Source organism: Silurus aristotelis, assembly GCF_946808225.1.
Source record: "Silurus aristotelis genome assembly, chromosome: 19".
Lineage (NCBI taxonomy): Eukaryota > Metazoa > Chordata > Actinopteri > Siluriformes > Siluridae > Silurus > Silurus aristotelis.
In genome coordinates this window covers 15087950-15110179 of record NC_139592.1, presented here as the reverse complement: position 1 = coordinate 15110179, position 22230 = coordinate 15087950, and the positions used below count along the sequence as shown (strand labels likewise).

Sequence of the window (22230 nt, the reverse complement as noted above, 5' to 3'; positions counted from 1 at the left end):
GTTTTCAAACGACTATACAGAATGTTTTAAGAAGCAGAACACGAGTCGAAGCTTGAAGAAGAAAAAAACATCCGGGTTAAATCGGACCCGATTATGCTGAAACTTGATGTGCTGTGATCGAGTGGAAGATGGACGCAGTTCTGGGTGGTGGAAGGCGTGTGGATTTCTGCAGACTGTGAGTCGGGAAGGCGCGGGACTCAGATCTGTTCTTTGTGATCGCCAGCTGCGTTTACGCACGAGCAAAGCTCCCCATCTCGCTTCCCATACCACTTTCTAAAACCGTATCGCCATATATTTTTTCCCTTTTTCTTCGAACGTGCTGCTGTGTCTTTATCTGTACCTGGATCCCAAAGGCGAAGTGGTATTATGTGCGCCAAAAGTGCATCTGGCGAGATCAGGTTAGATTATTTGCTTATAAACGCAAATGTTTTGCGTTATTTATCAATTAATTTTGTGGAACTGAAGTCCTAACTTGTTGCGTTGTTTATAGCCCCCCACTCCCTTCCCTTTTGTCAAAAACCGTTCTTAGATGTTCTCAATAACGTCTTTTTATGCACCATCATATCAGAGTTCTGGTTCTGCGGTCACCTTTTCCGTCTCTGATATTAGCTCACTCACTCTGACTGAAACCTTCAGTCCACAACCTGCATATTATAAAAAACATTATTGATGCTAGTCGAAGCCTCATCAAAAGCTTGCGAGTAGAAGCTTGACATGTGCTTTGCTGCATGGCCGGTAATGCAGCTTTAAAACCAGCTTGGTTTTAAGTAGGTCTCGTACAGTATCAACCGGTTTGGACTCTGTCTTCACTACTACTACCCCTCCTACAGCTGTATCGACTGCTTGATGTGTACAAACAATTGCATGTGCCTTTTTGGCAGCTATTTGCATAATCATATATATATATATATATATATATATATATATATATATATATATATATATATATATATATATATATATATATATATATATATATACACATTATTTATATATTTTATATATATATATATATATATATATATATATATATATATATATATATATATATATATATATATACATTACATAATTTTTGTCTATAAATTAGTTCCAGTCTATGCCCTGATCAGTTAACACCATGAGTAAATACATGAATAAATGTAAATTAGTAAAGCTCCATCAGACCGGCACTGACAATTTCTTTGTTATTTTGTCAAAAAGAATTCAGAATCTGGGCACTTGCCAATTAATTGCTTCATCCAGTCACTGCATTTGATTAATTTCTACTGAGTGGCAGGAAGATTAATGAAAGCAGATAGGAGACAAGGAACACACTCAGCAACACTGTAACATTGGTTTTGTTTCTTCCTCTTTCAGCTGCTCAGAGCAGGGTGAAATTGTGGTTGAGAAAAAGGCTGGACAGTCTTGTACAAATTACAAAAGATTCTGGGCTTTTTTAATGATATTAACCTCTTAATGATCGTGGAAGAGTTTAGTACATCAAGCAATAATTCCATTAGCCATTATACTTGTTTAGCTGTTATATGCATTGGAAAAAAAACAGTGGGGCTAATGATTTCACTGATCACCATAAATGAATATGTAAGCAAAATAAAGTGTAAATGCAGTCTGAACGGACTCTGGTGAGTCACTGATTATTTGATTGCACCGTGTGAGTCCTTCCTGTTGGGTTTGTTCTGTTCCTGCCACCCATATGATCTGTGGAAATGTAGTGTTGTTGGAGAGGATGGATTTCAGCTACTCACTCAATTGAGTTTCCTTCATCCTATCCTGTTTTTAGTCAAGTTATTAACTAAAACACTGCTATTGGTTGTCAGTAGACTATATTCTTTATATAAGAGATCAAAAAAAGTACTAGAACCAAACACCTTTCATTTCATAATTATGTCATAAGCCTAGACCTGTAGAGCAAACCTATTGCACTGGCTGAATTTTCTTTTACATACTTTTTTCCATATAGTAATAACTCCTTTGCTTTGTTAAGACTATGCAAATGTTTGTGTCTCAGCACACCATGTACTGGAAATACACGTAAATATTAAAGTCTTTTAAAATGATCTGTATTGTGACCTGCACTTTTGGATGAGATGTCGAGTGGATGTGAAAAAAATTTATTTTGTACTTATGATGGTTTTATAAAGTATTTTAACCACGTCTACAATGATTGTGATGTGTTTATAGTATCGCCTTTTTTTTTTTTTTTCTTACAGCAGAACAGTGTAGATCCATATAGTGAATAGTATAGTATTAGAATAGAATAGTATAGTGAAGTAGTGTGTGTGTGTGTGTGTGTGTGTGTGTGTGTGTGTGTGTGTTTGTCGGTATCAGTGTGTCAGAATGAAATGAGAGAATAATGTAAGAGCTGTTTCACACGGAGGCTCAGTTAAATGCAATGTCACAAGCAATGATGCTCATTTCCATTGAGCTCCTGATTATTTAAATGATAATCCTTTCTTCATTATATTTTCTCCCCCACATCAATGTTTCCCACCATTTTTATAGTAGGCAGGTTGAAACAGAGATAGAGCTGGAGAAGCCAAATACACAGACATTCACCCTCTCAGTCATCCACACATTCACACATTCATTATTATCAGTAGTGGAGCACTATAGTCTGTCTAAAGGCAGCATGAACCGAGAGCAACAGTCGGCTAGAACATGTCCCTATGTATATATATATATATATATATATATATATATATATATATATATATATATATATATATGTATATATTTATATGTATACATGTGTGTATATATATAAATATATATATAAATTTATTATAACCTCTTTAGCAATTTGAGATACAGTAGCTTGTCTGTTGGATCGGAGCACACCGGCCAATCTTCCTGCTTCTGACACATCAACTTTGAGGACGAAATATTCACTTGCAGCCTAATATATCCCACCCACTAACAGGTGTCATGATGACGAGATAATAAGTGTTCAGTCTTATTCACATCACCAGTCAAAATGTCATAATGTCCTAATGTTATGCCTGGTTGGTATATATATATATATATATATATATATATATATATATATATATATATATATATATATATATATATATATATATATATATATATATATATATATATACACACACACACACACACACACACACACACACACACACACACACACACACACACACATACATATATGTTATATACATACTGTACATGTACACAAAGTTAGCAGCACTTTAGTAAAACCGAAAGTTAGATAAAGCACATAGGCTAAACATTTGCTTTGACAGTACAAATAGAATTGCATTGAATCAAACTGAATTCTCGAAGGTAGCTATTATTTCGTAACTTGGTGTTTACAACCCAATCAATATACTGTGGTATGGACCTCTAATACAAAACATACACTTTATAAATGATTTTCTTTTTCCACAAAAAAGGTTTATTTAAAGCTAAATGGATATTTTTTATTCTAAGATTAGGACATGCTGGACATTAATGACAATAATCACAATTTGTCACAATAATTAGTTACAGTAATTCTCTGTTTTTGATATGAGATGCTGTCTTGGAGTTTGTTCTCTTAATCTAATAGGGTTTGTATGACAAACTCTACAAACTTAGACATGAATTTAGACACTCAATTTAATTGTGGGAACTTTCAATCATGTTTCAATCTGTAGGTTATTAAAAAAATTTTTAGTTAGCTGAAACTTGTCAGCATGTTTAATACTGCTTAGCTGTAGAGCTATTGGATACACTGTCTTTCTCTTTGGAGATATTTGTGAGTTCATTAAACCTGTGGTTCATTGGAGAGAGGAGTGTCACCATGTCTGGTTCCAGGGAAAGAGTTGGCAGGATTATAAAGCTAAAGGACCAAAGCAGGTCATGCATATGCACAATGTGAGCCTGCACAAGACTTACAAAGAAAAACATGCTCTGGCTTTCCACAAGTGGCTCAGCAGCTCAGAAAAGAAATTTAGCAGAGACGACTATGCTGACCTGACAGACTTTATTTCTGCCCCACTGACTTCTTCCCTAATTCTCAGAGCCCTCTCTAAGATTCTTTTACCTGAACCTCTGACAGTGAGGAGAAGCAGAACGGCAACTATCCATTCAATGCGTATGCAGAAACAGATCTGATATCTGCACGTCTGAGTAGCTTCATGTATGCTTTTATTTTACCTTTAAAGCAGTAAGACAGTAACTGATAATGTAAACCTGATATCAAAATAAGATTTTACAGATTACAGTGCATCCGGAAAGATTTTAGAGCGCTCCACTTTTTCCATATTTTGTTATGTTACAGCCTTAATCCAAAATGGATTAGATTCATTATTTTCCTAAAAATTCTACAATCAACACCCATAATGACAATGTGAAAGAAGTGTGTTTGAAATCTTTGCAAATTTATAAAAAATTTAAAACAACAACAACAACAACAAAAAATCACATTTACATATGTAATCAAGCCTTTGTTCAATACTTTGCTGAAGCACCTTTGGTACCAATTACAGCCTTAAGTCTTTTTGAGTATAATGCTTCCAGCTTGGCACACCTATTTTTTGGACAGTTTCTCACATTCTTCTGCTTGGTGTGTCTATCTATTAAAATGAAAAATGTAATGTTGAGCAGAGAATGATGTGGTTCTCCGGTACTACGTGTACAGATTTAGCTAGCGAACATATGATAATGATAAACAAGGTAGTTCTTTTCAGGTTTTCTGCAGTAATACAAAATTAGAGGCTCATTAATAAAGACATTGGCAAGAAAATCCCAAAACCATTTTTTTGGTGTGAAAAATTATTTAAATAAATATTTTTCAAATAAACTGAAGTAAATAACACCTAATATTTGTTTGCATATCTCTTGCTTGAAATATCTACCTGTTCTGCTTTTTCTGGTAGAGTTTCCTTTTTTGCCTCTTCTTCAGAAGATGAAATGCATGATTAATCAGAGGATTTACTTGACCATTATTGAGTTGGCAGTTTGTTTTGGGTCATTGTCTTTCTGTATTATGAAGCACCTTTCAATTTGATTGGATTTAATTTCTCTGTAAAGCAGCAGAAAGAATGTTTCTGTGGACTTCTGAATTCACACTGCTGGATCAAGTAAGCCTGTTCCAAAAGCAGCCATATAAGCCCAAGCCAATACACTGCCCTCACCATGTGAGACCAGTGAGTTTTTATGTATTGGGTCATGAGCAGATCCTTTCTTTCTCTACATTTTGGCCTTATAGTTGATCTTGGTTTTAAAACATGTGTGGCTCATTTCTATTTTGACCTGTGGAAGTGAGGTCACTGACTGCTGTTTTAAGGATTTTATTCAAGCTCTCATCAAATGCAGTTGTTTTTCTTTGCTAGCCTGTTAGAACTCTGTTTGTGCGAGTTCTCTTTTTGTTTTTCAGGACATGTTGTACTGGCTATGCCCTTTGCTATTTGATTTTCCTTTTAATGATATTTTAAATATGCTGTTATTTAACAAAAATATATCATCATTGCTTCAAAGAAGCTTTCTTTATAAATATTTTTACTATATAATGTATAATTGTAAACAGATAAGAGGGCTAAAATGACCTGAGCAGGGTAGCTTTATTTCATAGAAACGTCTAATACATTGTAGGGAAGTTTTTTAATCAGTATTTCTGTTCACTGATGTGTACTAGCTCACCTACACTTATCCTCTGTGTTCATTTTGCATAGATTGGAGCATAGACTCCTCTCTGATGATTGTCGCCACCCACTTTCAGTACTACACCCTACATTCTTAGAACTGACTTGATCACTCAGAGTACGCATCCCTCTTTAATTTGCCTAGGCAATATTTCCCTAGAGCAATTATCCACTTTAGTTTTGTTCCCATGGCTAGAATAGTTTCAGTCTTTCGTCCCACCACAGGAGGGTCAAAGGGGAGGGGGAGGGAGAGAGAGAGAGAGAGAGAGAGAGAGAGAGAGAGAGAGAGAGAGAGAGAGAGAGAAAGCACTGGGTATTGCTGTTCTGCAGTTAGACAGATTTATAAATTGGTCAAGCAGAACCTCAGCGAAGAAAATAGAAATCTGTATCTCTAGAGGCTCTTTACAAAGAGGCTGTGTTCCCCAGTAGCTTTAAAGTGTTTACTCATCCATTTCTTTCTAAAGTGCAAAAAGTACATGGTAAATTCAGTATTATTTATAAACTTAAGGAGCAAATATTAAATGAAGAGCTATTTGTCAAAACATAACAAAAGTTAAGCTTAAAGGGTAATAAAAAAACTTGATAAAATTATTTTGGTCATTGTTAAAAAAAATTATAAAACGTAATCGTCACCTTGTGATATTCTCAATGGGCTTGGTCTCAAATATTTTGCAGGTCTGTCTAATAAACAGTGACAGATTATTAGATTAGAAAATTAATTTTTTTTTTCCACTTTTCTTTTTCATTGTACAGACATATATACACTAAATAAAATATAATACAGAGTTTGAAGAACTGAGCCAGAAGAACTGCTTGGTATCTGTGGCTCTAAAGTTGATGGATTATAATCTCTTTATAATATAAACTAAAACTCAGGCTGTCTTTATATTATACACAAAAACATTCATGGGTGTGTAGACAAAAACCAAAAAATGTCCTTTCTATTCTTTCTTTACTGTTTTCCATATGTTTTCAAATATTGTTCTAACATTTTTTTTTATAAAAAAAACACTTCACTGATTAACATTAGTGCTAAATGTGTTCCATTCAAGTTAGAACTGTGTTGAAGTCTCTATGCATCTCACAGTTATGACATACCAAATGCAGCTCAATATTTATTTACAACAATTCTTCTCTAGATCAGAACCAAACATTGAATGGTTTATTTGGCAGCCGCTACATTTTACTTCCCTGAATTGCACAACCCTGAGCTAATGTATAGCTAGATGTTATACAACAATCTATAAACTAGGAAACAAGTTAATAAACTATCTTCTATCTTGTTGTAGCTAGCTCGTTTCCTATCATTACAAAAAGATGAAGTAAGTGACCGATGCTCTTAGAGACTTTAGGTAAAATTTTGAAAAGGTTCTTTAATTAAAGATTTAGTGTTTGAGGATGATGCAAAAGCAGCAGCCTTTATGAGATTAGGCACTAACTGTTCTTTGGGTTAAATTTCAAATAGATCTTCGGAATGGAGCACTTTGACATACAGTAGATCAGTGATGTGTGACAGGACAGGAACACTTTAGGGGCCAATCAACTTTTAAATGTAAAAGCTGCAAAAAAACACCCGGACCGCCTGATGCTGCCACCATCATGCTTCACTTATGGGATGGTTTTAGGCAAGTGATGAGCGCTCCCTGAAATTCTCCAGACGTAAAATTTTGAATTGAGGCCAAAAAGTTTAATCTTGGTTTTTATCAGACCAGAGACTCTTAATCCACACAGTCTGAGAGTCTGTGCCTTTTGGCAAACTCCAAGCATGCTTCCATGGGTTTTGCACAGAGGGGACGCTTCAATCTACTAAGGCCCTTCTACCTTGATTGCTCAGTTTCTGTCCTAGAGGAGTCCTGGTTGTGCTACAATTCTTCCATTTGAGAATTGTGGAGGCCACTGTGCTCTTGTAAATATTCAGTGCAGCAGCAGGTTTTTTGTAGCCTTGCAACAATTCAGTCTAGCAGTTAACCAAGTCAACAAGTAGCTCGAGTAATTAGAATACAAAAAATCATCTGCGTGATTAATCATAATAATTTGCCTTAATATGCTTTGTTTAGTCCATTTAACTAAACACAGAGCATTATGTTTTCAAACTAAGCCTCTGATCCCTAAACAGAGAATTCTGTCTCATAATAAGGGAGATGGAACAAGACAGACAAAGCAGAGGTGGCCTCATTCATACACCATCAGGATTAAACTTCAGGCTGACAACAAGGTTATAGGTGGATGCACCAGAAATATTGGATGTTCACAAAAAAAGTCGGAAGTGCGAGAACTTAATATGAGAAGAATTTTTGTCAGGCAGATATAAAATATACAGTAGAAATCAGGTAATCAGATAGAAAATATATTTCAACAGTGTACATTCTTTTTCCAAAGTGTACTTAGCTAAATATTTAAGAAAGTGAAGGACTAAAACAAAAAAGCACAATATCTACAATCCATTAGACTTTATTGGTAGCTTTTAATGTAATTTAACTAAAGAGGGTTTTTAAAGGCCACAGTAAGTGCTGCTTTTTGCTGCAGTTCCTTGAAACTGAATATTTTCACAAGTTATATCACAGTGGGTGGTGTGTGTTTGTGTGTGTGCGTGTGTGTGGGTGTGTGTGTGTAAGAAATGTATAAATTGCTGATGGGGTATTTGTCAGCAGGGGGTACGAAGTATGTTGTGTGTGTATGTGTTTATGTGTGATTCATTTTCTTTTGTTGCAGCTTTATTCTGATAAGGAGCAATGGAGCATCTGATTTGGAAACACATTTGAAGGATAAGGCAAGATATCATCACTGCCGCTTATCATGTCAAACATGTACAGCTTTGTTAGTGCTATTCATTCGGTTTAAATTATAAGTTTTTTGCTCATTTTGCTTCTCTTCCCCAGCTTTCTTAATATTTCACTTTGTTTGACTTTGGTTGTTTTTGTCATGGATATAATTTACAGCATTGATATTAAAAAATTTTTTCTCCCAAATAAGATACGATAAGATATACCTTTATTCGTCCCACATTGGGGAAATTTCTTTGTTACAGCAGCAAATATATAAAAAAAATAGACACATACTATAGTATACAAGTATATACACAACACAATGTATAAATACAAATAAGGAAAAAGTACGTATTGCAGGTAGTATTGCACACAGGTGGTATTGCACATAATGCAGGTAATATTGCACGTATTGCAGGTAATATTGCACACAAGTAGTATTATGTTAGGTGTGTATTATGGTGACTGGTTTACTGGGAGCAGCTTTGATTGTAAAGTCTAATAGCAGCAGGGAGAATAGACCTTCTGTAACGCTCCATCAGACACTTAGGATGTAACAGTCTGTCACTGAAGGAGCTGCTCAACGATGAAACGGTTTCATACAGGGGCATTCTCCAGCAATGATGATAGTTTTGCTACCATCCTCATTTCTCCCACCTCCTGTACAGTGTTTAGGGGAATTCCCAAGATTGAGCTGGTCATTCAGCTTGTCCAGTCTCTTCCTGTCTACAGTAGAGATGCTGCTGCCCCAGCAGACCACACCATAGAATATGGAGACCACACCATAGAATATATTGCCGTTTTGTTAAGAAAGAAAGACTCAATATACAGTGTACACTGTCAAGTGATGCACATCAACCCCTGATAATTCTTAGAACGTAACTCCTGCGAGTTCAGGGGGACCACTGTATTCCATCCCAAAATGTTTGTAGTTGTTTGGACAACCAGAAAAGATACATGTATTATTTTTATCGTTTGTCCAATGTTCTCAATTCATGTTTTTTTTATTGCAGTGTTGTACCACTTTACTTTGGCTCTCTCCATTCACAGTGTTTTACTAGTTGTACATTTGGCCATTCATTTTCTTAATAGCAATAATATATGCTCTAATGGTTCTGTTGCATTTAGAACACAAAACCATCTGTAAAATTGGTTATTTAGCTTTTCTTATTACACAGCAGCTACTAATCTGGGAGGATGGAGTCAGAGCTACGTCTTTTCAGAACTGCCAGTCATCTTACAGTACAACCCAAGCTAGTTTAACACACTTGGAAGACAGCATTGTCTACCCATTTCCACAATTATGAGTCGTTAGATATTGACAGTTAGCTCTGTGACTGGCAAAGGAAAGAGAGAATAGCATCCATCACACCAAATTATGTTCTCTAGACTATTTACCACAGATGGCTTTGGCACCGGTGATTGTTTATGTGGATGTATATAATCTGTGTGTGTATATGATAAAGCTGACCTATATTGTGTGTTTAATTGTGTGTCTTAATACATATGTAGAATATATACATATAGTTTGTGCACAGCCAAAATTCATATACATCAGATTTTGCTTAGCGTCGGAGAGTGTAGCAGAAGTTAGTAGAGATAAATTATAGATGTCCACAAGCATCACGCTGAATTTCAAACTGAATTTGCCAGCAGGGGAGGATGTACACAGATACCTCAAAGCTGCATTTAGATGAATCTAAGATGTGCCAGAGGATAAAAGATGCACCACCCAGTCTGGTGTGGAGCCCAGACAGCAACACAGAAAAAACAGTTTAGTGTTCTATTATCTTAAAGGCATACTTACTGTTTAGTTCTGGGTTTTTTATTTATTTTTTATTTTTTTAACTGCATAGCTTTAGTTAGTTCTATTTTGTGTCTTGTAGTTCTGTGTTGTTTAATGTAGCAACTTGGTTCTAGAGGAAAAGTGTTATGTTCCACTGTGTACTTTACCAGCTGTATATGGTTAAAATGACAATAAAAGCCACTTGACTTGACTTGACATGACTTGTTTTAGCTGTCTCACTGTACTTCTTCTACAGGGAGAAAGGGGGTGGCACAATGAGAGTCACTGCCAAGCTGATTTTTTTGAAGAAGAAACAGTTCATCACTTTCTTTTTTAAAACATACACTTATGGAAAGACTTATCTGCTGCTTCTTTTGAGTTTTTCTGCAGTCAGTCAGCATTGCTTAGTAGTGATCAGTAGTGACTTTTTTGTATGTGCATAGACTCAAATGAAATATTTTCTCATGTAACATCACATTTCATAATGAATACGATAAACAAACTGCCATTTCTAAAACGTGTCTTATGAATGGGTTTTAGTTGGTGACTCTATAGGTACGTACTCTATTGTAATCAGTGTGCTTGTGTAATAACAGCACTGTCATTCACATCTAATCTTATTTCTCTTCTCAGCTCAACTGTGCTGAAAGTTTATTTGCTGTTTTAAACTTACGTTTAGGAACATTTTAATGTTTCTGTTTTGTCGAATGCTTTGAAGCTCTACATTAGGAACGTAGCAATTTAGGTGGCTACCTGCCATTTTCTTTTTCTATCTCACTCTTACACACAATCCTGTGGCCTCTGGCATTTTTCTTGGGGCTTTGTGTATGTGTGTGCCAAACTTGTCATATGGAGGAAATCACTGTTGATTAAGCTGACACTCTGTAAAGCTCTACAGGGAGCCTGAGCTTTAGAAATTCTGTTTGGAAAGGAGCAATTTTTTTCCTTTTATTTAATTTCTATTTATACACACAGGGGAAACAGGCAGCTGTGAAAAGAAGGGGGACAAGAATAAGGGGAGGAATAAGACAGGTGGAACATACAGACAAAATCTAAATAATTTCAAACAAGGCTGACCACAGAGGACGGTTTTTGTTCTTTTATTGCCATTTCAGATTGACTCCCTCATATGCATTAATCTTTACTTTATTCACTTAGTAATTTACCAAAATATTGTAAGACTTCACCAAACTGCATATTTTTAAACACAAGGGAAAAACTATGTCTTTTAAAAAGACTGATTTTTCAGGCTGAATCTGTCAGAAGGAAAGTAAAGATTCTACAACTGTAAATAGAAAGGAAGAAGAAGAAAAACTTTCATTTCAGATCACAATTCTCTAAATTACTCTATGTGAAATGGTGAGCTGGTTATTGGAGATAAACAAATATTTGCATTCCCAGTGGTTAATGAGAAAAAATAGCAACATAATTATAATTTCAAGATCCTAAAAAAGAAATTTGGATCTATTCTGAAACACGAAAAATAAATCTGAAAAGAATTTGAGAGTAATGGCAAGAAGGTTTTGGGGGTGGTTACGCAATGGCAAATATTTAAAGTGAGAGGACCGTTCACTGATGATGAATGTCTCTCTATATGTGAGGAGGTTTTTCAAAAATCAACTTCAAGCTCTATGCATGAGTAAAACTTCAAATTCATATACAGAATATACCTCACCCCAGTACGAGTCCGAAATGGATCTCAGTTGTGTTTTGAATGTAAAGCTGAAATAACAACATTAATGCATTTATTTTGGGACTGTAATAAAATGAAACTTTTCCAGTATGAGGTACATGATATCCAACGCTGAATAGGTGTTTAACACAAATGTCTAATCTTCTCCCTTTGGAAAAACTTATACATGACTTACAGAACAAATCTGAATTATTTTGGCAGTTATTGGCCGCTTTGTGAGATTTACTTAAACAAGCAAGACCATAGGACTGTAAGACTGTAATTTAATAGATTTTCATCTGTGCAAGCATCACTGCAGTATATATTCTTACTGCAAAGATATGGACTAAAATATTATTTCAAAAGCACAATGTCTTCCAACGTCTTTCTCATCACATTTCAAGTGAATAAACTGCAAAACATGTAAAAAATGTATCTTTGTAAAAAAGTTGGTTGTATATGGTACAATAGCACAATAGTTTGTTGTTTATGGTGACTGTGTTTCTGTGTTTGTTTTTATAAAATAAAGTATTACAATAAAGTAATTTATTGTGAAGTAGATAAGTATATTATATACGTTAAAGAGTCACCTGTTATCTAAATTGTACTCCTACAGTAATCCACTTCTAAGACTTCTAATTAGTGGATGACAACTCCCAGAGGGACTCTCTCTCTCTCTCTCTCTCTCTCTCTCTCTCTCTCTCTCTCTCTCTCTCTCTCTCTCTCTCTCTCTCTCTATCTTTCTGTGTGTCTTGAATGTCTTGTGTTTATTTCTGTTTCTCTCTTGGTTTCTAGGAAATCATACAGAAGCTGGCTACAGACCCTTATCTGCCAATCCCATTGAACTCCTGTCTGATGAAAATACATCATCTGGAAAATATTTTCTACAAACTATGAAGGACAACGGCTTCAGATATCTTCAGTGAAGTAATATCTGAAGATAAAGCGAAGCATGTGTTCTGGGTAACTGATCATTTACATTTAAATGTTTGTTTTCTTCTGCTTTACTCACTTTTAACTCTGTGTACTTGTAGTGGAACATTTTTGAGAACTGTTTGTAAATGATTGATGATGAATATACTGGAGAAATCATATAGAAAAGACATAGCGTCATTATGATGGGTATGTGCTGGGAAGTGAAGCAGTTAAAGCATAGTGTAGGTCACTGTTATCAGTGACATTAATTACAAATTACTTACACACACACACACACATATACACATATACACACACACACATATACACATATACACACACACACACACACACATATACACATATACACACACACACACACACACACACACACACACACACACACACACACACACACACATCCTCAGCATCCTTATCTTTTACTCCATCTTTTCTTCATCCATCTTATCTTCATCAGCATCTGAGTGGCATAGTCTAATCTTTTTGCTCACCTCTCACATACACACACTCATCCTCATTTCTCAGTGCTACGCTACAGCAAGCTTCTAATCAATCCTGTGTGACTCTGGCTCTTTCTCCCTCACTAACACTTGTCCTGTTTATGGTCTGACAGTCTTTTTTGCCACCTCAGTCCTAGACAGCTGTTCCCATCACATACCTCATCTTAATAAGATTACTAATTAAAAATGCGCAGGTCCCAATTACACTGCTGCGGTTCCTGCTCCGAGCTGTAATTCCCTGTAGAGAGGTTGACCTATGATGTTGGCCATAGTACTGAAACTTGCCACATTCCCCTCACTCTCTCTCTGCCACACACACACACACACACACACACACACACACACACACACACATATATACACGCACACTGCCAATTGTTTTATTATCTGAGTCAAGGTAGTAAATGGTAAATGTCAGTGCTTTGGCCATCAAATCATGCGGGTGACAGGGTTTATTTGACACCTGGACTGTCTTGCAGGAAGAATCCCAGAAGGACCTGTGGCTACCACAATCAGAATAAGCCTACTGGAGGGGGCAAATGTACACTGCAATTAATATTTTTAATCTGCCTATATATTGATCATTGTCATTCCCTCTCTCTTTGTAAGTCATTTTTCTATTTTGTTTTACTTTCTCTTTGCCAGCCTCTAGATCAGGTGATCAAAGATCTGATTATCCAGAAGCCGACTGCTTCCAGGGGCTTTTCTGCTTTTTTATGGCTGTGAAGGAGAGGAAATGAGCACTGCATGAGAAATCACTGTTGTGGATTACTGAAGATCAAGCCAGACCAAGACCCCCTGATAAGTAATGGGAACTGTTAGGAGGAATTACACCTAAAACTTGACCGAATTACACGGTTATCCTGTTGGAGCATCACTTTTGGCATGCATGACAGTTTTCCAGTCTTACTTTAACTGATCCAGTATTTCACCAAAGTAGCAAAGCAAATAAGTGATCTATATGTTAATCGTAATCTGATGGTCGAAGCAACAAAAATGAAATATTTTGGTTTATTTACTGCAGCTGAATTCCCCCCTTTTGTGGAGGAAACGGAATAAAGCTTGTTACTCTGGCAAAGTGAAAATAGCTGCTGCTCCAAAGGCAAACATTTTTGGATAGATTAACATCTCTTATTTTGTTTGCCTTGTTTTCCTGCTGCCTGGTCCCTGTAATGTTCCATCGCCTCTGGGCCCACGTAAAGCCATGCCAGTGCCTGAGATGGCTGTAAGTCCTTGGAAATCTTTGCAATGGGAGGTTTTCCCTCCAATGGCTACATGCAGAGTCTACTGCACACCTGTGCTGTGGAGCGACCGCCTTTATGTGATTGGGGGCTGCAGCGAGAATGGAATGCCTCTAGACTCTGTAGAGGTCCTGGACCTAGAGAGCCAAAGCTGGTGTCAACTCCCCCCATTGCCTACTGCCAGGGCTGGGGCGTCAGCTGTGGCACTGGGGGACCAACTGGTGGTGATGGGGGGCATGGATGCTCAGCAGAGTCCACTGTCATCTGTGGAAATCTACCACCCTGATGAAGGCAAGTGGGAGAGGAAGACTGGATTGGGACAGGCATCAATGGGCATTACTGCTTTGGAGATAGGTAAGAGCTGTGAGCTTTTTTCCCCTTGTTTATGTTTCAGAAAAATGTATCCTGTAATTGATTCAAGACACTGTCAGTGTTAAATTCTAATCGAGTGACAACAGACAAATGACAGCACACAAAACATGACAAAAAATAAACAAACTTATCATAAAAATTATTAAAAAAAATTATTTTTGTCTGGGACAAAATATTTTTTCTGTATGCATCTAGTGATTTTCTTTCTCAGCTTTAGAAATGTATTTGTCTCAGTTACTGTTGACAAACCGATTATTTGGTAAAACAATGGAGCCATGAATGGTGTGATGTTTCACTGAGATGTGTATGACAAGCAACCATGAGAAACCTGATAGTGAACAAAATAAGCCAAATATCTATCGATGCGACCCATTAATGTCCCAAATTATTAATTGGTTATTTATGTTAAATAGTACTGTGAATAATTTAGTGAATGTGATAAAAAAAGTTTGTGAAAAACTCATAACTTTATACTAAAAGTCTTCAGTTTCACAAGGCACATACGTTAGAGATTTTAAGAAGCGTGTCTTTCCAGAAACAGGCTTTTGAGTGGAAACGAATAGAAAGAGACTTTCTTGTTTTCTTTACTTGTGGCTCTGTGATTATCTGTTTTTTCTCCTTACAATCACTCCCACTTAAAATGCTGTCTTGAAAGCCTGACTGCCTGTATGCTGTGGATACATAAGCTCCCAATCAAAGCCCAATTGTCTTTCTCTAACACACTGCAGAATCTCTCTTGAGAGTGAACATTTAGGTGCCTTGAAGTAAGAGGCAGAGAAGAGATGGATGACTGTTTAGTTTACAGTGTTTCTTTTTGCTGTCTCTTCATCGTATTCCTTAATATGGAGTACTGTAAAAGTATCATACACTTTTCAAACAGGAAACCAGCAAAACACTGCAGCAAGTTCTTGGTTCCTAAAAGGGTCTTCTTCCTACCTCTTTCTGTTTTGTTTGTCAGTATTTTGGCATGGCTTACTGGCTACAGCATCTAGGATGAAAGAAGAAAAGAGTAGAGTGAACAGAAGTGTGAATGTGAACAGCAGGTTTTCTTCACTGAGCAGGCAGACAGCAGTTACCTGACAAGCTCACATTTACTCAGATATGCTCCTGTTGTATTTATAGAAATATGAATAATCTTCTGCTGGCATCAGCAGGGAGGTGTATATGTTATCAGCCCCGGGTATTCAGTGCATGGCTTTTGTTATAAATAACATCCCTTTGACACTGTGACAGGTCTGACATTTAGAGAGAAGTTATGAATATTGGGATAAATTAAAAATAGAATTAGCACTACTAAATTGCATATCAATATTGTGTGTTTAGTTTCCTCCCTATTAAGTATTTGCAAAAGTATTTTGCAAAAGCAGGTATAGTCATATACCTGCTATATTACCCATATAGTCAACAATTGATGGCTGGTGCTGCCCATACTGTTAAGTTGAATGACAGTGATTTCTCTAAACTTGACTGCGAAACTTTATGAGACCAAATCTGTGACCAAATCGATAAGCTTACAGTTAGACCATGTTTGCGATAACCTTTTAATACTGCACTTGTATTAAACATGTCTGGATAATTTTACATTTAACGTTTACATTTTTACCCTTATTTTCATTCTTAATTCTATTTTATGTTAAAACCCTGTTCGAACTGATTTTCTCCATAGGAATGAATGTAAAAGTGATTAAATCCGTTCCAAGACCTCATTCAATCGCTTATTTCTGCACTTAAAAAGTATTTTTAGCCCTTTTTTAACAAACAATTACACCACAAATTACCGTAATGTAAACATAATTTAACACTTACCTATGTGATAGTGGTTGATTGCGAGTGTGAGACCCACACCACGCTCGTAACCTTCTTGGTTTCCATAGTAATTGTATTTACTTTCGTTTTCGCAGCACCATCACTGATTTTCTTGGGAGACTTCTAGTGAAATAAAAATATTACGCTAAAAAAAGTTACGTTTTTGCTGCACTGAACAACGAGAGCGAACAAGCGATACGTCATCAACTAAGCGACTGATGCTACCCTCGGCCGAAAACGGGACTGGCAGTGTGGGTTTGCTCGTGCCTTCAAAATTTGCTCGTGAAATAGGCTAAAATTTTGCGAGCAGGGTCACTCATATCTCCATTTGCTTGTACTATTAGTTGCTTATACAACAGGGTTTTACTGTATTAACAAATGTCTCATTTAACATTGCATGATATACTGTGTATGATTATGTATGTGGCAGATAATATGGCTGTTTGGGCCTTCAACAGTTTTACAGTTTAAACATTTGGCTTTTTAAAATAGCTGTGGTCATTGATCGTTGAGTGGGACGCATAGTTTTCCTCACTCCTGTGTGAAGCAAAGCAAAGTATGCCAAAAAAGCTGATTTTACTGCAGCAGGGTTCCTCGCACACTTAAGAGATTAACCAATTTTTGCTGCCTATTCTAATTTAGAAAACATTTCAACAACTTTCTACCATTATGTCTTGGATATATAAACGCTTAAACAGCGTCCTTACCTTCTTGTTTCAAAGGACCAGTGAGATTGTGTCAGAGCATCATTGCTACCACAATAAAATCACTTAGAGTGGCAGAAAATCATTAATACTATATTACTATATTATTAATACTAAATTATTAATACTATAATATTTTTTTATCTGATGCTCTATATTTTAGAAGTTCCTATCACATACATAACCATACACTGTATGACATGTAGTGAAATGCATTTTAAGACCCGTTGGTTACCTACACTTTAATAAATAATAAAAACAAAGGGTAAAGAGTTTGAAGTTGCAGAATAGAATTTAGAAAATAAAATAATTTACTTTATGTGTCAATACGTTTAACTATAATCTGTCATATTGGGTGGGCAGTATTTGACAAAACATTACACTCTCCCACACTGCACACACTGCACTTGTAATTTATAACTAATCCTTATCTGCCTAAACTCAACCATTTTGGCTATCTGATTTCAATTGCTGGTATTTATGACCATAAATGACAAAAGTACTAATACTAATACTAAATACTAATACAAGCATATGACATTGTGCACACTGACATTGTGTAGCAGTATGTAATCATAAGATAGAGTTTATAATGAAGAAATGTTTCTTTATTATAACAGATGACAGATTTTGCCTTCTAAAAGATGGCATTTCTTTGCTTTAAAAAATAAAATATAGTTGCATTTTATAATAAAAGAGAGATTGGATCCAAAAACAAATAGGACATTATTTAAAGTATTCAATTAAGGTTTGCTTCAGAGTCTGGATGCCATCCCCAAATCAAATAACAAATGTTATTAATTATTGTATGTTATTGTATTTTCTCTGGGTCAAGAATGACAGGGAGAGGTAGGTGCTAGTGCAGGGAAAATCGTTCTTTAACTCAAAAGCAAAATAAAAGGGTCAGATGATTTTCATACTAACTTCAAACTGGGCTAGATTATAATCATGAAACTGAGAAACAGGCCAAAACCATATCATCATTCACAAAAGTAGGCTTGGTAAAGTAAACTGAGCGATCACTTCGCAGTTTGTGCCTGAACCCGGAGCCTCTTTATAAAGTGTGTGTGTGTGTGTGTGTGTGTGTGTGTGTGTGTGTGTGTGTGTGTGTGTGTGTGTGTGTGTGTGTGTCTGTGAGTGTGTCTGTGAGTGTGTCTGTGTATATGTACATGATGCCCTGCACTAGACTTCTGCTGTATCTACTGTATCTTTATTTAATTCAAAGCACTTTTAACAATGGATACCGTCCAAAATCAGGTAATTAGAATACAACTGTATATGACCTGTGATATCTCAGTTTTTTTAGTCCTCTTTTCTCACTCTTTATTTCTCTCTCTCTTTCTCTCTCCCTGTTGTACTACTTATATGATGTATCATCATTGGGAGTGACAAGCTTTGAAGATATAATCATATTTGCATTTCTTTGAAATTCTTTGAACTTTCCAGCCCATTGTGTAATAAGTATTTTGTGCTGATTAGTATACTAAGGAGGTTGAAGAAGGGTTTCTTTCTTTCTTTCTTTCTTTCTTTCTTTCTTTCTTTCTTTCTTTCTTTCTTTCTTTCTTTCTTTCTTTCTTTCTATATTGTTTTGTAAAAAAATTCAGAATGGTTAAGACGCCAACATGAAAATAGAAAATTACAAGCTGCCACTGGTTTCAGGGTAGGACATGACAGATAAACAAAGTTAAAATTATGTATTGGGGTCAGTGGAAAAGAATCAGAATATTTATTACAGAAATGAATGCAGAGGAAGTTGGATGTATCATCTGGAAATCAGGATGATTTTGCTTTGTGTGGAGCTAGATGCCAGAGATATAATTTAGAATGTTGTGAGTATTCATTTATGGATTGTTTCTGATGGCCAGACCCACACACACCAACCCTGGCAGGTGATTGGCACACTAGTTCATTGTGACTTCAGCTTTTGGCATAGGTCTCAACACCCAATTTACTTTCTCTATTTCTCTGCACGTCATTGTATTATTCCATCATCTTTCTTTCTACAACTCTTCTCATCATCTCCATCCCTCTCACTTCCTGATCAAGAGAGCATTGCTGTTGCCTAGCAACAGGTGTGTGTGTTTGTGTGTGTGTGTGTGTGTGTGTGTGTGTGTGTGTGTGTGTGTGTGTGTGTGTGTGTGTGTGTGTGTGTGTGTGTGTGTATGTTTGTGCGTGAGTGTCTGTTTGACCCAAAGACATTTTTAGAACGAAGCTGAACAAGTCGCTGTGCCAACCCATGACTCCCTCCACTCTTGTTGTTGCTGTTGTCAGTTTTTGGTATGTATAAGGGAAAGATAGAGTGCTTATTACTGGGTCTAGATCAGCACCACTACTATTAGCTAGCCTCTCCAGCAGTCCCAGCTGTGATCATGCTTTCTTTTATTGTGATTAGTTTGACTTGCTTTAGCTTCACCCTAGCGACCTTTGTCATTTATTTTATTAGACTGTAACATACTACTTCTTTTAGTAGAACCTTTCTTAATAAGGTTCTCATTATAGTATTCATAGCAATCTTCTTTGCATCAAATCTAAAAGTTAAATTGACTATATGGGTAATTCATAATGATTATATAATTTTCTAGTTAGTTTTTTTAATTATTTTAAATATTCAGTTTATGTGATATAAGATATTTATCTATTTTTATACATAGGAGAAATAAAAATTCATTAAAATAAAACTTTTTGTACAGAACATCATCAACATGATTTCTTTGTAAATACACACTGTGTCATCTCACGCACTGATGATCTGGTGTCATGCATTTCTTTGATTCTGTTCCTTTTAAATTATCTTTGTGCTGTATCTTTTCCTGGTACACCATGGCTTTTGTAGCATTTTTAAGGCTATCTGAAAAAAAAATTCTATGTTACACAAACCGAATGAAAAAGTTTACTTTATTTTTTACATGTGAACAATGAAACTGAACCACCTGTTTTTAGACCATAATTGAAAAGAAAGAGAAATAGAGATAATTATGGGATAACCAATTCACCACAATGTCTGTAATTCTGAATTTAGCTTAGTGTGGGCTAACATGCAAATGAGAAATCTAAAAGTGGGCACACTTTTCTAATAATAGCATGACTGCAGTGCTACCAAATAATGGATGTTTCTTTTGGCAGCAGTTGCAAGTTCTGGATGTCTGACAATATTTTCTAATACTTTCCTAAAAGTAGTCTTAGAATTATACTTTAGATATCTTAGTTAAAATACCTCATTTCCAGGTTCTTGTGTATTTGTGGATGGAATTAATGGTTCTAGTGGTTTCTGAACTTCCCCTTTCTTGTGCCTGTTACTGGATTTTGCTAGCTCTTTATGTATCTGTAAACTCCTGCGAACAGCCAGGTGTGATGTGTTATATTACATGGATATATATGTGTGCATGCATAACAAGTCTTAAACTTGCTGTAAAATACCAAGAGACCAAGTAAAGTAAATGAGTTGCACCTGACACACATGACTGCTGTGATGTAATGCAAGCTATGAAGGATGAAACTAACAGGAATTAATTTGGGAAAAATTAATTTGATGCAAATTGAAGCATGTCAGCTAAAAACCAAGCTGACCAAAATGCAAGTAAGTTTAAAAGCAAGTAATAGACAGACATTTGACTATTTAAATACATCGATGGTTTAATGAAAACAATGCAGATGTGATTTTTCATTTAGCACTACATTTTGTCCACATCTTGTATTTTTGTATTCAGATTTTAGAATTACCATTTGCATAGTAAGTGCTAACACAGAAGGATATGTTACAAACATGCATGGTTTCTTTTCTATTTTTTTTTTTCGTTAAGAAATAAAATTGAGTAGTATGTAAATTACTTTGTTATAAGAAATATAGAAATAGTAATTTGTCATTTTATTATGTTTATTTAATACCTTAAAAACATTATATAAGAAGGCAGGGGGAAGTGGTAGCTTAGTGGTTAAGATGTTAAACCTCTTTTTGGAAGGTTAAATCTTAGCACCACCAGGCTGCAACTGCTGGTCCCCTAAGCAAGGCTTTTAACCATCAAATGCTCAGAAGTACAAAGGAGATAATTGTGAGTGGCACTTGTGAAGAGTGTCTGCCCCTGGCCATAAATGTAAATCAAGGCAAGCATTCTGGTCTGCCTCACTGTTTAGCATTGGTGAAAGCTTAACAATTTATTTTTTTTATTTTTTTATTTTCGGCTGAAATATTACATACATTTTTGATATTTCATTTGCACTGAATGGAGACACCTACCATTCACTGTAAGCAACTTTACCCATTCAGTGATGTTATAAAAAATGGTCGGTAAGGATTTTTATGTGTCTTGATAAGTGTTGCTCTTATGATGCTCACAGTTAGCTGATAGGTTCACCTGAGCTGATTCTACAAAAGGAGATTACCAACAATTTAACCTTGTCCTTCCTCAGGACTATAAGAATAAGCCAAATTTAAGGACTTAATAGATTGTCCTCAATTCCAGCACCTTGATGTGGTCACGTGTCCTCATCTTTCACCCTGCACAACATTGCTTCCAAGCCTGAAAAGCAAGTATCTGCATTGACCATCACTTTCCAATTGGGAAGTGCTCCCAAGCTAATTCTTTTGGTTAGAAAAGCCTTGTATCTCTTGCAAACTGGAGCCTGAGATTATCTTGCTGAGTTTTTCTGTGTCTGTTTCATCATGTTTCTGAAACCTTCACTTTCGTGTCAGAATCAGAATCAGAATAAATGTATATGCCAAATGTGCAGGTAGCTGGAAATTTAACTTAGCAGTCAGGCATAATAACATATGATGTCCATACCCAGGGTTTCTTTAAAACC

At 35.9% G+C, this 22230-nt stretch overlaps 1 protein-coding gene across 2 annotated transcripts in view; it reads left to right on the top strand.

Moving 5' to 3' along the window:
• klhdc8b (kelch domain containing 8B) overlaps positions 1 to 22230 on the top strand; it is a 117378-nt gene that overhangs the window by 869 nt on the left and 94279 nt on the right. The window contains exons 1-3 of one of the 2 annotated variants that reach the window (XM_083521260.1): positions 57 to 398; positions 12667 to 12834; positions 13953 to 14902. In XM_083521260.1, the coding sequence (XP_083377386.1) occupies positions 14512 to 14902 (391 nt within the window). In that variant the 5' untranslated portion in view covers positions 57 to 398; positions 12667 to 12834; positions 13953 to 14511. Of the gene's footprint in view, positions 1 to 56; positions 399 to 12666; positions 12835 to 13952; positions 14903 to 22230 lie in introns of those variants that run through there. The other variant, XM_083521259.1, reaches the window with a different exon arrangement.